The sequence below is a fragment of the Cryptosporidium hominis genome (genome assembly GCF_000006425.1).
Source record: "Cryptosporidium hominis TU502 chromosome 2 CHRO012081, whole genome shotgun sequence".
Taxonomy (NCBI): domain Eukaryota; phylum Apicomplexa; class Conoidasida; order Eucoccidiorida; family Cryptosporidiidae; genus Cryptosporidium; species Cryptosporidium hominis.
Genome location: NW_667340.1, coordinates 1 through 17246, shown reverse-complemented (window position 1 = coordinate 17246; position 17246 = coordinate 1). Strand labels below are relative to the sequence as shown.

The 17246-nt window shown below is 32.5% G+C and overlaps 4 protein-coding genes across 4 annotated transcripts; 2 read left to right on the top strand and 2 right to left on the bottom strand.

Annotated features, from left to right (window-relative positions):
* Positions 1-443: 443 nt before the first annotated feature.
* On the bottom strand, positions 444-2489 carry Chro.20292 (hypothetical protein). Its single annotated transcript, XM_661900.1, has 1 exon — positions 444-2489. The coding sequence occupies one exon, from the start codon at positions 2487-2489 to the stop codon at positions 444-446; it is 2046 nt and encodes a 681-aa protein (XP_666992.1).
* A 450-nt stretch (positions 2490-2939) lies between these two features.
* Positions 2940-6989, top strand: Chro.20291 (Xenopus 14s cohesin smc1 subunit). The annotated part of the gene is made up of 1 exon (XM_661899.1): positions 2940-6989. One exon carries the CDS (start codon positions 2940-2942, stop codon positions 6987-6989), a length of 4050 nt encoding a protein of 1349 aa, XP_666991.1.
* Positions 6990-9290: 2301 nt separating this feature from the next.
* Chro.20290 (hypothetical protein) lies at positions 9291-12779 on the top strand. The annotated part of the gene is made up of 1 exon (XM_661898.1): positions 9291-12779. The coding sequence occupies one exon, from the start codon at positions 9291-9293 to the stop codon at positions 12777-12779; it is 3489 nt and encodes a 1162-aa protein (XP_666990.1).
* An 805-nt stretch (positions 12780-13584) lies between these two features.
* Chro.20289 (hypothetical protein) lies at positions 13585-16593 on the bottom strand. The annotated part of the gene is made up of 1 exon (XM_661897.1): positions 13585-16593. One exon carries the CDS (start codon positions 16591-16593, stop codon positions 13585-13587), a length of 3009 nt encoding a protein of 1002 aa, XP_666989.1.
* Between the last annotated feature and the right edge of the window lie 653 nt (positions 16594-17246).

Here is a 17246-nt window from a genome sequence, read left to right as displayed (position 1 = left end):
TGAAATATGTATTAAAGATGATAGAAAGTGGTTCCCTTCATATTGGTTTAACCTATCTTGGGTCTATATTGAAGATAGAAAAGCTAATAAATTAGTATTTCTCGAGAGGCTTTCTAAATCAAGATTCAAATTAATGGAAAATGAAAGAAACTATCTTCACTATAATTTCAATGTTTCGTTAACTCTAACAAACTTATCCAAAATCCAAAATTACAAAGTTTCTATAGTTTCAGAAAAATACCTCGGCACTCAGATATCATATATTTTTGAATAAATATCAAATATTGTTTTCTAAGTCCAATACATTAATTGTTATTAATTATTTAACTAGTTATGTTTCTCGTCTCATATATATGAACCTTTTTTAAAAACAATCTAAACAATATGCTTTTGAGATTATTAATTTCAAATATTATACTTTCCTAGATTTTTTTGTTTACATATTAAAGACCTAAGTCGCAAATGTCATTTGGTAAGCTATGGCTTCCTTGCTCGTATGAATCATTTTGAAAATTATTTGAATTAAATTTGATTCTTTCAGCAAGTGAATCAAGCTCTTTTATGGAATATTTGCCATTCAAATGTTCAATGCTTTCGTCCGAATTTACTAAGTCGCCAACAAGCGAATTAAAGTTAGTTCTTATAGAGTCAAAAATCTTATCTATAGTAATATATGTAGATGCCTTGAGCGCATCCCAAATTCCAAATTCAAAGCTTTCTGACATTCTCTCAATTTTGTAGCTATTTTTCTCAAAAAAAACTTCATTTGAATAACTTTTAGCTGATTCAACAGATAATTCAAGATCTTTATAAACACATGCCTTATATTCCTCAAGTAGTGACTTGATAAATTCTGACTCTGATTCTGGAGCTTTGCAGATGTTATTCGAAGTATTTATAGAGTTTTCTGGATCAATTTCTGAATTCTGAAAAGAATTATGTAATGGCTTACTCACAAAAATACATCCTGTAAAGGAAGATTCTTTATTATAATGATCATTTTCGTCAAAGTAGTAAATAATATGGCTAAATAAAGCTTTGCACCTGCATTGTATAATTTCGGGATTGATCCGGTCTACAACTTTACAAAATAGTTGATATTCTTGCTTTTTACTCAATGGAATACTTCCGCAAAGCCAATCATCAATCAAACCATCAAGAACTAATTTTGGGTCATCTCCTAATTCTTCTTCTGCCGATTTTTTGTAGTCAGAGATAGTAATTAATACTATCTCTTCAAACTCCTCCATAGACATTTTTGTATTGCATATAGATACAATCTGTTGAATGCCTAATCTAAAAACTGCTCTCCAGTTCTTTTCATCGCTAACAATTGAAAATGTATTCCAACCACAATTTTCACGAGACGAATTGTAAAAGTCCCAAGATATAGATGTTAATTCTTCATCGCATGCCAATTGAGATAGTGAATTCAGTAATTTTGTATGTATAGCGTTAGATATTATTGTGTCAACTGCATTCATAAAAATCTCACCTTCATCTACTAATGGGCAAATCTCTAGTTTTACTCCAATAGAAATTGAGACCTGATCAATACTTGGATGCTGAATGACAACTTCCCTTTGAAAATCTGAACCTGTGTATTTTTCGATAATATTTAGTGCGTTATTTATAGTTTTGTGTCCAATACGCTCTTTCACAGAAAAAATATTGTGGGAGCTAGAAGTTTCATATAAATTAATACCAGAGGCTCGTTTTTCAAGATTTAAACTTTTAATTCCAGAAACAAAACTAGATAAGTGGTTTGCCAAAAGTTCATTAGAAGCAGGAATGTCTCCTACAATAAACAGACACATATTATTCGGAAGATACCATTTATTAATAAACTTTAATAAACCTGTTACTGTGATATTTTCAATACTCGACTTTTCTCCTATTGGCCATCTCTTAGGTAATAGAGTATCTCTATGAAATTGCAAAAAAATTTGCTTTTCGATATAGTTTGCTACAGATTTATCAGATTTTTCAATGATATCAAATGTTTTATTTTTTATTTCTTCTATTCTGTCTGAAAATATATCTGAGGACGAAGATAGTTTCTCCCGGAATTTGTAAATAGTTAGCAAAAAAATTTCTAATACATCAAAGAAAGTTGCTCTAAGTTCTGAGTCGTTAAGCTTGGTATTTTCAACTTCATTGTATATATTGAAAATTGTACAATGAAAATCAGTTGATGATGTTATGTTTGTTAAATGCTCTGTACGGATTCTCAACAGCTCTTTATTTAATTCGGTTAAAATCAATTGTTGGACAAAATTCGCAAATCCCTTTTCAAACTCTTCTTCATGAATACTGCCCGTATTTAAGACAAGATTCAAGTGGAAACTGTTTCTTTGCGATTCACTGTTAAATATACAATAATCTAGGCCGTCACTCAATTTTCCAAATACAATGTCTGGCCTATGAATTAATGGATTCTTAGATAGAATGCTTGTGATAAGCTCTAAATCATTCCCATTAGCTGCCATAGTTTATTCTCAGAATATCAACACCAAATATAATCCTACATTAAACGCTATTTTAAACAGATGCCAATTAGAAATATACTTTTATTCTTGAACCTTGAAGGTATTCTTTCAAGAAATTGTTCAATCAAATGGTGAAACTAGTTGATGAGTTGTCAACTTCACAATTGACTTCTTATTCTCTCCTCATAAATCTAATTTTGTTTAAATAATTCCTGCCCCTTAGAAAAAAATATATCATTCTTTTTTGGCGCAATGCATGAAATAAAGCAAAAACGCGCACGATCACATACCGCCCAAATGTGGGGTTTAAGCCTGCATGCAAATTGACCGGTATAGGACAAAATAGGAATAAGGCAATAACAGAAGTAGAATTCATAAAAAAAATTCGGACAGAAAATTCAAATTATTTTTTGAATGTTATTCTTTTACCGAATGATTGAATAATGAATTATGCAATCAAAAATTGTCTATAATACTGACAGTATGGCACAAATTGAAGATTTTAGTGAAAAAAGAAAAGAAAGAACGCTTAAATGTTTCATAAAAAAATTAATTATTGAGAATTTTAAAAGTTACAATGGGAGGCATATTATCGGACCATTTTCTGAAGGCCTAACATGTATTGTAGGCCCAAATGGCTCGGGAAAATCAAACCTAATGGATGCCCTATCTTTTGCTCTTGGATTATCATCAAATGACATGAGAAGCACAAATTTGAAAGATTTAATCTACCGACCAGAGCAGGAAGGAGGGCCAGTTGATATATCGCAATCAAACAATACTGTAGGACTCTCTCAGAAAGGTTCTCAATCAAACTTGTCAAATAATGCTGAGGTATCTCTTGTTTTCACATTACAGTTTGAAAATAATCAAGAAATAATATTTTCAAGGAGAATTTTATCAAGCGGAGCATCAAGGTATTTAATTGATAAAAATGTTGTCTCGCAGGAAACATATATAAACAAGCTGGCAGATTATAACATTCTAGTTAAAGCGAGAAATTTTCTGGTTTTTCAAGGCGACGTAGAGGATGTGGCGCAAAGAGCACCAAAAGAACTGACAAAACTCTTTGAACAAATTTCTGGCAGCGATGAACTTATTGAAGAATATGATCGTTTATCTAATGAACAGAGCTTAAATCAAATCGTGTCACATAATAGTTTCAATAGGAGGAAACTCCTCGAAGCGGAAAGACGAGAGCTGCAGAAGCAAATTGAGGAAGTGAATGAATATGAGAGATTAGAAGAACAAAAGGCAAATAATCGATTGGAGCTGGTACTTTTTCAACTTTACTGCAATGAAAATATGGGGGGAAAGTATTTTGATGAGCGACAAGCTATAGATAATGAAATTACATTAATATGCCAAAATATTGAAAGTGAAAAACAAAAAATTAGGGATAGTGAATCTAAGCTTGCCAAGGATAATCTTGAATGGAACAAACAATATAATGATCTCGAAAAACTGGAACAGGATGAATCTTCAAAGAAAAATGAAATAATCAAATACGAAAATAGCATTAAACGCAATAAATTAGAACTAAAAAAATTACAAAAACAAATGGAAAATATGCTAACATACAAACAGAAAAACAAAAAATTAATTGAAGAATACGAGGCAAAGACGCAGTCAATTAATAACGAGTTGAGCAATTTGAAGACACAAGAATCCTCTGAATTCATAGATGCAATATCTTTTGATTTACAAGAATACATTGAATGCAAAAAGAAAGCAGATATAGCATCTTCTAAATTAAGAGAACAATCACTTCAAATAGAACGAGAAATTGCAAATAAACTTGGTTTAATTGAAATTTTAGAAAAAGAAAATGAAGAAATTCAAATTCAATTAACTACTAGTAGGAGTTTGTTAGATTCAATTTCGGCAAAAATTAACGAACAGGAAGAAAAGCTGGGCCACTCAAAAGAGACTGAATTAGAGCTAAATTCTCAAATATTTGAATTGGAATCCAATTTTAATGGCTTTACAGATAAGATAGCAAAGCTTTCAGAGCAAAGATATACATTTAACGAAAGAATTAAGGATATAGATGCAAGAAAAGGAGAAGTTCAAAAGGAAATTGAATCAAGGAAATTAATTGAAGATATGAAGAATTACATAAATACTGGAATGATAATTGGGAAAGAAGAAAACATTGTTTTTGGGAGGCTTTCTGACATGTGTCATTCAAATAACAAACAATATAATTCAGTTATAGACTCCGCACTTGGGAAGTATAGCGAATATATAGTGGTTAGTACTTGGGAAACTGCTAAGAGCTGCATTTGCTGGCTAAAACAACATAGAAAACAACCAATGAATTTTCTACCTTTGAACTCTATCAAATTAGATAAGAGAGGTAATTCAACAGTTATGGAGGCTAACTTAAGAGCTATATGCAATAATAACAAATCAATGAGGTCTTTAGCTAAGGACAATTTACACTCATCAGATGAAAGGATACTTCCTGTATTAGAATTTTGTCTCTTTGGAGTGATTTTCACGCAAAGCCTGGAAGATGCTAAGAAAATATTTTACACTGAAGCTCCAAGATTGGGAATAATACCTAAAGTGATGACTTTCGATGGTGAAAAAATACTTAAGAATGGCAATATTTCTGCTGATTCTTCTAGAAATCAGATGAACAACAAAGGTTTTGCAAAAGAATATGCAAATTTACTGAGCAAAATCGAAACACTAAATGAAGAAATTTGTAGGCTTGAAGAAGCAGAATCTGATGGGCAGAGAAGATTATATAGATTGAAAGAAAATTTAAAGAGACTGAAAATTGATAAAAATGCTATAGAGTTAAAAATTGAAATTTATAAAAAAAACAAAAATGAGAAAAGCACAGGAATAAGCCTTTTAGAAAATCAATTCAAAGAGAGAGAGGAGGAAATATTGAAACACCGTTCAGAATACGAAAGTTTGTGCATAAAATTGGAAAATCTACGAAACGAGATTCATGATTCTGATCAGAGGCATTTTAAACAACTTTCAAAAAAACTAAACATAGAGGATATTGCTTCTCTCGAACAAGAATCCAGAAAAAAACATGAAGAACAACTACAAAAGAGAAAGAAACTTTCTAGCAGGCTAAATATTATCATAGAAGAATATGATAGTATTAAGAAAAGAGACAATACACTGAAGGAAAAATTTAAGGAAAAAGAGGTCAACTTAGCTCGTATTGAAAATTTGATTATTGAAGAATGCAAACAAATCGAGAAATTGAACGAAGAAGTTTCACAAATTGAATTTAAACAAACTAATCTTAAAAATTCAATAAAATCAATTACATCATTTAAGAAAGAAATTCAAAAAGAACTAGAGGCAAAAAAGAAAGCTTTATTAGAACTCCAAGGGCTTTGCACGAGTAAAGAGCTTGAGAGAAGTTCCAAAAATGAAGAATTAGAAGCTCTTAATGGTGAACTGATTATATTACTGAAAAATATTGTATTTGAGAACATTAAAATTCCTTTAATCTCTGGAGAATATGATGACATTAGAAAGTATTGGGAATTTTTTGAGACGAGCGGTAAAAACAAGAGTGAAAACCACCTTGAATATCTTGAGCCCCCAATGATTCAAATAGACTACAGTGCATTGACGGAAGGGCAGAAAAATTCTTCTAAATCACTAAGACAAATAGAAAGTGAAGTCTCGAGACTTAAAAAGAATATTTCTGACATTTCACATAAGCTAGAGTCTTTGAACCCAAACATGAAGTCCAAAGGGAAGCTTAAAGAAATAGATGCACAATTGGAAGCACTCTTAGAAGATCAAAGAGATATAAGAAAAAAGTCAATGGAAATTGATAAATCGTATAAATCACTTCGTAAAAGACGGACAGAATCATTCATGAAATGCTTCGAAGCTGTAAAAGAGGCAGTCGGAGATTTTTATTCAAGACTGACATGCGATGACTCTAATATTGGCGGTCAAGCATTTTTAGATTTGGACGATACTAACTTGGAAGAACCTTTTTCATGTGGTGTAATTTTTCATGCAATGCCTCCATCTAAACGTTTCCGAGACATACAACAACTTAGCGGAGGCGAGAAAACAATGGCTGCGTTAGCACTACTTTTTGCAATGCAAAGTTATCATCCATCTCCTTTCTTCGTGCTAGATGAAGTGGATGCGGCTCTTGATCCTCGTAATGTACAGTCCATAGCCAAATTCCTAAAAAAAGCTTCATTTCAATCAATTGTTATTTCTCTTAAAGATAGACTTTTTTCCCAGGCAGATACACTTATTGGCGTTTACAAAAATAGAGAAATGCAGACAAGTTCTACTATGACTCTAGACTTGCGGAGATATTCTCAGCCAGCTACCGTAATATTAAATGTGCAAAAAGAAAATTTGGGATATAACTCTGCATTTTCCAGAAGTATTGAATATGACTCACATGAAGGCAGCTCTTTAACAGGCGCCAATTTCTTTGAAAAAGAATTTGATCAGGATATTGGCAAGGGTCAGAATATTTCAGTCGATTAAGCAATTAAATTATTAGTTAACTGAAGTAATATTATCCCTTCAAACATTAATCTAGATGTTTTACTGTTTGGTTTAGCTTATATTTAATATAGAAGGTCTAAATATTAGAAATTAAAAAATCATTCTCAAAGTAATGAGTTACTTACGATTCTTCCAAAATTAGATAATATGTTTTTTAAGACGCTCAACAAAGAACACTTAAAATTATATCTTCTTATAGTTTCATCAATAACATTAGGGCTCCAAGGCAAGGTGGAATGATGTATAGAATAAATGTATTTACTAAATAATATATTAATTGGTAGTAGTTTCAAAAGTCTTTTTCTTGCAGCTATTCTGCTTGCTCTACTTTTAAACTCGTTTGGAAGCTGTAAAAATTCATTAGCTCTCCATTCTCTGCTTGGATTTATCTAAAGGCAATAAATAGCAATACAAATTTCATTACACATACCTTAAGCGTTATCTTTTCATTGAAAAATAATTTTATAAACAAGTTCCAATCTTCAGAAACGCAAAACTCGCTATTCATTCCAGACATTGGGTTCTTCATTAAATTGTATGCCATTCTGTCGGTAATTGATTTTGCTAATTTGCAAAGTTCATTTAAAGTACTTAAGTTAGCACCTTCTATTGCAAATCCGGATTTATTATTCTGGGAGTAATTAATAATAAAGGGGAGGTACCTAGCCGTTAAAAAAGGTAATGAATCATATAATTCATTTTCAGATAATTTTATACTGTTATCATTAAATAAGAAGCGTATGTCACCTGCGTATGAAGAGTTTACAATTTTACGTAGAAATTCTAGCAGTGAAACTTTTCTTTCCTGATTTTTAAAATCGATTGATGAATTTTCCAGATTATGGTCCCATTCAATTCTGTCAAATATATCATCTTCACATAAACTTAGTAAAAAAAGCCTTGCTGTTTGTGCATCGCATTGTAAAATTAATGACTGTAAATAGGTATCTATGACTCCTACTGGGAAAATCTAGAGTAGAATTGCTTTGAAGACAGCCTCTCAAACGTGGATCATGATAATATTAACTTACCATTTTTTGAAATCTATTCAAAACAAATGGTGACGTCCAATTAATGAGTGCATTGGCCAAATCATCCTTTGAAATTACGCCGTATTTAATTACCTAAATTAACATAGTTAAATATATTTAACAATTATATTTACTTAAAATTAACTTGCCTTTTTTTCGTTGGCGATAACGCACGAATTGTAAAATATGGGGCACAGTTTTGAGTACCTCTGAAATTTTGATATATATTTAGGGCCAAATATGGAAATCCTAGAATAGTGATATGGATAATCAGTCATCATCATTTTGTGCCATTTTATAGCTTTTTCTAAGCCTCCATCAATCACTACAATGAAGTCATGTATTCTTGTGTTAAAAGCCTGAGTGGATTTTACAATAAATGAAAAAATCAAGACATAAAAGGTTCAAAACTTACAACATTAGAGCGTATAGTAGAGCCATATTTAAAAACAGAAACTGTATTTTCCAAGTCAAAGAATCTCGAAGGGTTGAAAATAGCTATTTTACGCATATTCAGTCGTCTAACAAGGCAAGTAATTAATACGAATTAATATGTTCGCATATATTAAATTGGATAGCTTAACAGGAATTATTCTCACAAAAAATATCGACAAAATCCAAAAGTTGAATATCATCTAGTAAAAAAATTCTTGCACCATTAAAAGTATTGTATGCATGCAACGCTTTCCAGAATAAAATTCCCAAATAATTGCAATGAAAAATAGCTCGTATTAAGCTATGAATACCTCACCTCCTAGTGTGCTTAAGTACTATTATTCTAGCTAAGTTGACTCATATTTGTTCTCGAGAAATTAATGTCCATCTTCTATTTGCGTCTATTGCGGTATTAACAATTTGAAATTAATATGAACATTTACGTGTAAATTAAAATCAAGGCGGGTCTAGGCACTGAAGGCGCGTCAATGGCGCTAAACATTGAGTCTAATTTTGCGAACTAAAATTTGCAAGTATATTCAAATTTTTAAGCACGAAAAGAAGTGCATAGGCCCTCGAATAATGCAGTGGCTGTTGCAATAAGAAAAGAACAGTCAGAAACTACTTGAGAGTTAGAGTTGACTAAAGTTCGAGAGAGTGTTTGTCTCTCAAAACGTAGACACGGAGCAATATAAATTGAGTAAGTTGGATTCCTAACTGTTGTGGCTAGAGACGGGCACTGACAAAGGTATTCAACTCTTTTAATACCCTAGTTTAGCCTTTGTTAATTCTTTGACGGTTAGTCGGGGAGTCAATGACAGCTACGGGGAAAAGAAATGCAGAAGCTGATCAGAGAAGACGCTCTGTTCTAGTTAGTGTGGATAAAGTTCTAGACCCTACATCTGAAAAAAAAGACGCTTCAGGAAAATCTGGGCGTAGGACAGCTCACTCTAGCAAAAAAATCAACTCAAATTCTGCTAAGAGTACGCAAACGGATAGCAGCAACATAGGTAGTTCATGCGGAATTGAGATTTCTTCTGGTCAATCTCCAAACAAACTTGGTCATACGTCTTTGGCTCCAAATAATGCACAACACCGAAAAAAGAAGCCAGATAAATCAAACTGTGGAGAAATCCGTTCCAATTTTAATAGTATACAAAATTTAGCTTCTAACTTACCTTCGCTTTCCACATCGTGTTCCCCAACCTCCGTATCAGCTGTAACACCCACCCAAAAGCTGTTATCTACATCAGCTTCCGATTGTACAAAAATATCAAAGGTAAGTGTTAATAATAATAACAAGAACAGAAACAGCGTAATAATCGAAAATACTACAAACCCTGTAAATATTGGAAGTAATAGTTTAAACGATTCAAATCAGCAATCTAAAGGCAGCTTTTCACAGGGAATTGCTCAAAATAATGCCATATCAGAAGGTCAACAATATGGTCAAGTACACATTCCTTTGATATCCCCGATGCCTCATCAGTTTTGGTACAATCATTTGGTCCCTCAATGCAACTTTGGTCATATTGTTCCCCCTCCTCCGGACTACTTTCCTGATTCAAAAATATCTTTAAATACCCCAAAAGAAGATTTAATCTTACCAGGGAATATTTCCCCTCATCCTCAACAAAGTGTTAATTCAACTGGCATTATAGGTAATAATTTAGGTGCATGCGCACCGGCTATATTCAATTATCAGATCCCTTATTTCCAGCCATATTCATTAAGAAGCTATGAAATTTCTACATTAAATGTAATCAATTATCTTATCCCAAATAAAGAATTTCGTTTGAAAGTTTCAAGCGTGGTTAATGACCTTAGAAATTGGCTTGAACAATCTAAAATTCCTTTGTTAGTATTTCCATACGGTTCAACGAGCACAGGGTTCGCTGATCAATTTTCTGATGTAGATATTGCATTGATTCCAAAAAAGGATTCGTTTGACAAAGCTAAATATGGAGATGCGCCCATATCTGATATTTTTACTAAGCCACCTGGCCTAATTTTACAGGAACTTCTAGGCCTGCTACAAAGTGACTCGTTGGATGCTCTAGATACATTGAGTAAGAATAAATCAACTGACTCTTTCGATTGCATGAGCTCATTGAATAATGAAAATAAATTGAAAGGGAAGGGCGCTGTATCGTTAGACCAATCGGCAGAGGTACGAAAGCTTCGTAATCCATTTACGTGTATACAGGATATAACCAGTGCTCACATACCAATTATCAGAATGCTTCATATTCATACAGATATAGTTTTAGATATTTCAATTGCTCTACCATCAACTAACAACCAAGAAGAAGTTAAGGATGGGCAAACTTCGGGCTCTTTATGCAAGATTCAAAAGGCTAATTCATTACCTATTATTCAAAGCAGACTTGGAATCCTTACATGGTATGCAAGAATGGATCCTCGAGTTGTTCACGTTGTTGTGCTAACGAAAGTATGGACAAGGTTTCGTGGGCTTAGGAATACCTTAAATGGATTCCCTGGCGGATACGCCTGGACAATTTGTGTTATATACTTTTTCCAAAAAATTGGCATCCTTCCGGTTATTGATGCAAATGAGTTCTTTATAAAGTCACATAATGCATCAAAAATAATATTTAAGGATATACTAGAAGATCTAAATTCTGATCACATCCAAAGCAGATGCAAATCCAGTGAAAACAACTTGGCACTTACTTCAATTAAGGGCAATTACAAAAAAGGAAAAGGTGACATTTATTTGCAAAATGGAATTGAAAAAATTGAGGGAATTCCAGAAGAAAGCTATTTAGATGGGAATTTTCCTTCTTTGGTTTCTGAATTAGATCAAGAGGAGACAGTGAATTACAAAGATGATATAGAAGATGTAACTAATGTTAGTTACGACACAGAAACGGCATCTGGAAGCGCTGGGGTAGCTGAACAAGCCAGCTCAAGCGATTCAAGTTTTGATTCTGAGCCAGATAAAGGTTCAATTGAAAAAGATGGAGTTGGATATAAAATGCTATACCTTGATGTTGTAAAGGGTGGTAAATTTCAATATAAATCGGATTTAGATGAAGTAAAGGGCGGCCGCGCTGCCAAACTTTCCGTAAAAAACAGGTATTCTATCAGCAAGGATGTTAATTCCGAAAAAACACTTCTGAATGTAAAGAACTTAAATTTAGATAAGCCGCCAGAGGAACATGAAACGTTTGGTGAATCAAGCAGGTCCTCAATCGGAAGCACCGCATGTACGTATTCTCTTTCTCCTGGAATATTAAGTTCAGACAATATATGTATTAACTGTTCCGATTCAAAATACTCTTGTGCTTGTTCTGAATCTAATATGGCGTCAGTTGCAAGCGTCGGATATTCCATAGATACTGGCTACAAGAATGGTACTAAGCAATCAGAGTCAAATGCCAATAAAGAATATGGCAATTGCTTTTTAGCTGATATTAAGGGTTATAATACACACTCGAACGGGAAAGTAACTAATGATAAAGAAAAAAGTGAGGAATGCGGTTCAAATTCTGTAAGGGATATTTTTGATATTGATGAATTATTTAGCGACCCTCCTACATTAATTAACAATGTAAAAATTTTTGAAGAATCTAAGTTCCTCAAGTTTTCTCAAAGCCACACATTATTTTACAGGTTTCTTAAATTTATTGAAACTCATCTTTGGACTACAGTTATTGATATCAGCTCTCCAGACATTATTAATACTACTATTCCGGGTATTTGTTGTGATATAAGAAATCCTTTTCCGGGCCCGCCTGCATGTAGACCTATTTTTGATGAGAATAATAAAAAGCACCTTCGGAATGAAATTCAAAGAGCTATTCAAATTATCCAATCCCCGTTTGGCGATTATTCTAGTATTTGTGGAGGGTATCTTAATATATCTGCTGAATGTTCAAAGGGACCTTTTACAGGCACTTCAGGAATAGGAAGCGGTATATTAGGAGTTGGCCTTGGATTACCTCTATCTCCTTCTAATGTTAATGCTGCGAAGCAAAGAGTCTCCTCCAATCAGTATTTTGGTCCCTTTGAAGCTCCTCCTTTACATATTATTGGCTACAATCCAGTTATTAGCGGCTACGACCAGAATAATAGTAATGCTATATTTCCTGCCCAAGTTCCAGTTGCAAATTTGTACACTGACTCTCCGCCACATTTGATACTCCCTTCTGTTTCTACTCCCCTACATATACCTCCTCCACCGCCACCTCCTCCTCCAAAAATTAAGCAGTCATCATCAATATTAGGGGTAATTAGAGGAAATTCATTCGAAAGTATCAAACACGCTAACTCAACTTAATAAATACTGGGAAATTAAGATCATTATAAATATTTTAAATCTCAGATCAGTATATCTTAAAGTAAGATACTTTGAGGAGTATAGACCATTCTATTCTTTATTATCAGAATTGTATATAAATTGTCTTGATATATGGAACCAGTCGTAAGATTAATGCTAAACTTTTCAAGACTAAGTTTTTTTGAATTTGGAAAGATACCTTTTTTTTATAATTTTCATGAAATTAGTTTTCTATTTGGAATGCCGTTTAAACTAATGAACAAGTAATTAGCAAGGAGAAAGTACGCATGGAGTGTTATTCTAAATAATATTCTGGTTTATTTTCGTTAAATTTTATACTTCCATGCTTGTTTTCATATAACAATTGGATTCGGTATAATATTCAATTAGTTAACAGGTTTGGTTTAACTTGATAAACTTAGGTCATCTTTTTGATTTGGATTTGCAAATTAATATATAGTTGTTGCGGGTCAGACTAGAATATATTCTCAGGGGTGGATATCTTATTCATTTATACTAAAAGCGTTGTAATATCAAGTAGCGGAATATTCCTATTTGAAGTATGGAATTAAATGTACTATAGATATTTAATCTCTAAGTAAATAAAAATGATTACAATAATTAACACTCGCAGATTATCTGATAATTAATTTTCATACCAAATATCTCACATTTTCCTGATAAGTAAATGTTATATTATTTCAAAGTTAAATACAATGTTTCAATTAATTCAGAATTAGTAGTTCAAAGTCTTTAATATGTAATTAGGATACTATAATTATGTTCTAAAATCGTGGTGGAGTGACTAAATCCTGAGCGATACTTTCTTTACTACGTCTTTTAGGTAGTTTAGTTTTATTACTATAGTGTCTATGCAATAAGACTCCAAGCACAGATCAAGTGCATTTTCAATACCGAATGAAATCATTTCCAAACAGTTTGGATGATAATAAGAAAGAGTCTCTAGCAATAATAACGAATGAAAAATTACATCTCCATTTATTCCGCTAAGAAAAATAGAAGAATCCCTATTTTCTGATATAGTATGAAAAGGGACCCAATAAGAATAGTACTGAATAAATTTTATAGTTGAAGCCTCTCTCCTTTCTTTTTTATTTACTGGTGTGGAAATTATTTCAATAAGAGTTGGAATACAATGTTTACCAACACGAAGTTGCACAATCCAACTCGAATTACAAAGCTGTTTTATACAAAAAATTATTTTACAAATCATGTCGTTATTACTTCCCACATAAACTTCAAGGTTGTGGAAAAGGTACAAAATATAGTCAAGCACGCACCAATTAGAAATGAACATGTGTTTTATATCGTTTTCATTGCTCAATTGGCCAATTACGCCTAAAATAATAGGTAGCACATCCCAGTCGCTATTTTGTTTTGAATAAATGCTAAATTGTCCATGGATTTTGTTCTGCAAAACTAAATCTTGATTATATGGCCTAAAATCTTCAAGAATCTCATGGAGAGAGTCAGCAATTATTGGTAATATCCCCTCCGCTATCAAGGTTTGTCGATGTGAAGGGTCTTTAGAAATATTTACCACGAGGGAGAGGCATATTTTTGTCAGTTGAAGGTCGTCTCTTTTCTGAAGCTTCTTAACTATTGCGCTAGATATCCCTGCTTTTACAAGCTCACTTTTTAATATATCGTTTGAGAAGCATAGATTAAGTAGAGCAGCCCCAGCATACTTTGAACCAGTGTTATCGCCGTCCAACTCATTTCCAGAAAAAATCTCAACAAGTAAAGGGACCATCTGAATATAATAATCCCTTTTTTTAGAGTCTCCTGTTGCGTGCAGCACTTGTTGAAGAATAGATATTCTTAATTGCGATCTTTGTCCAAAGTTACTTTTTATAGGTAGCGTTAAAAGATTCATTAGAAATTCTATATATAATGTTTCCTTCCCAGCCGGGATAAGTCTTGCACAATATCCGCTATTTACAAATCTTGCCATTACAGAAGGCACAAAGCAATAATCTCTTACAAATCTCGGATTCTGAAGGAGATTTACAAGCTTTAATTGACAATAATCCGTAGACATATCTTTCGATCTGACATGTAACAAATAGTCCAAAACTTGCCTTATTTTACTATCAACATTCCTATTTGCCATCCCAACAGACGATACAAGGTCTTCGATAATAAATTTTGCTCCAAGTAGGCCCCCATCAACGCAGTAAGATAAATACCTAGCAAGCCTAAGCTCAAAAAAATGTAATTTTTGTCTTTCAATAATACTTCTAGAGAATTTGTCTACCCCTGAAATTTGTGAAAGCATTTCATGAATGCATGCCATAGGATCTTCAAATACTTCAACTTTTGTTTCATTCTCTTGGTCGTATCTACTTGAACCACTTTTTTCCAATAGATCAATTTCTTCTATTAGTTCACTATCTGCTAGAATATTTGCTTTATCCAACATTTTAAGGATTGACTTGAGAAAAGATCTTGCTCCTACCTTGAATGCTGGATGTAACTTTATATTTGTAGATATCCAACTATATGAAAATTCGTCGAATAGCAAAGTATCCAATTGGGACTGAATAAATTCTGTGTATAAAGTGTGATGTTGAGAAATTGGTGAAATCGAATCCGCCGAAAGTCTACACTCTCTCAACAAATCCCTATCAGTTAAATTAAAATATTTCATATCCTTATATGAACAAGTATAAGTTACTGAAATATCTTGATATGAGTCTAAAGTTGGAGGGATATAGCATCTCCTCATGATTATGCATACAATGCTCATTCTTGATGTTTTAATAAAAATCTCCCAACAAGACCAGGTTGAAATGTCATCAGAGAGGTTCATTTTTTTGTTGTATTGGCCATTAAGATATACAGAGTAAGTTTTATCGGTTGACATATTGGAGAGAAACCTAACATATTCTTGAGCAACATTATACAGGTTGCTTCCAATATTTGAGTAACCCTTTGTTTCTGCCCCTTTATTTTCTCTGGTTTGAGTGTCATTAGTATTTGGCTTCTTTTGGTTTAAAAATATCTGTGGATGTACATTAATATTAATTTCAACGCCATTATATGATACATATGAACCTGTCTGTGAGTTGTGTGATTGAGTTGCTTTATTTTCAAAACCTTGCTTTGCAAAGAAGAAATAGCCATCAAAGATATATTTTTTATAGTCTTGAAACTCTTCTATTTTAGCAAATGGAAATATTGTAGTCGTGTATCCTTCTTCTAATAAATTTAATTGTTTTTGAATTGCTAACAGTGTTTTTTCGTCCAATATCCCTGTAAATTTGTACGTTTCATACCGTCCTTTAATGTTTTTTTCTCTTGAATTCATTCCCCAAATTGCAATTGATTTAATTTTATTAATGCTCGAATTTTTGCTCTTAGAAATATTTAATCCATTTCTAATTTCATTCAAGTTGATTCCGAACCTAGGAAAGTCATAATACTTTCCTGTTCTAAATGCATGATCAGCTTTCCAGGCCATCTCTAGAAAATTACAAAGTACGTGCCTATTTAAACAGTTGATAATAAGTTTGTCGTCTACCCATCTCTCATCCCTTTCATTATCAAGAAGAATTAAAAACCGGGTATCTTTGCTTATATCCTCATAAATCCCCTCAATTTGAGAATACTTTAGCTTTCCTCCAGTAATTACTTTCCTTAAATTTCTTTTCAGTAAATATATCGAATGCCTCCCTAAGCATACGTAAAGTTTCTTCATTCGAGCCAAGTATGCAACTTCTGCAAGCTCAAAGTAACGTATATCTTCTCCACATAATATCTTTAATGCTTTGCATGTCAGTACGTTTGACATTGTGAAAACTCTTTAATTTAAATGAGTTCCTTAAACTCATAAACCAAAAATAGCTCATAAATTAATATAATTTGCCTTTCCCATAAACAAATAATAATAATATTATATAGTTATTTTTATTTTAATAATCAAAATGTGTTTCTTGATCTCAATATCGTATTAATAATACTGGCGGTAATTTATAGATTTAATTAACCAAAAGTTACAAAAATATGAACTTAGATATTACAGTAAAAGACTTAATACCAGCTTAAAGTAATTATTTATTAAATTTTTAATAACCTCAAATGAGGCTCTTTTCTCCACCCCATGAACCTACACACTTAAACTACTGAAGGAAATTACTTTTCATTTTTCGAAATTCATTTACAACTCCCGCCAAAATCATTATGCTATATATTGTCAACTATTACCAATAATAAATTCGTACTAAGAGATGAAGAACCCAGCAAAAAAAAGAGCCAAGCTTGACAAGAACGAAGGCAGTACAAAAAATTGTGGCTTTGAATATCTTAGAAAGAAAGTTACTCCTTTATACAATGATTCCTACATTAATCAACTAGACTTTAAAAACAATCTAGTGAGAAGTAATTTAGGTTTGCTTTCTAAAAGCATTTGGAAGAGCGCAACTAGCAAAGGCTTAATACCACCCA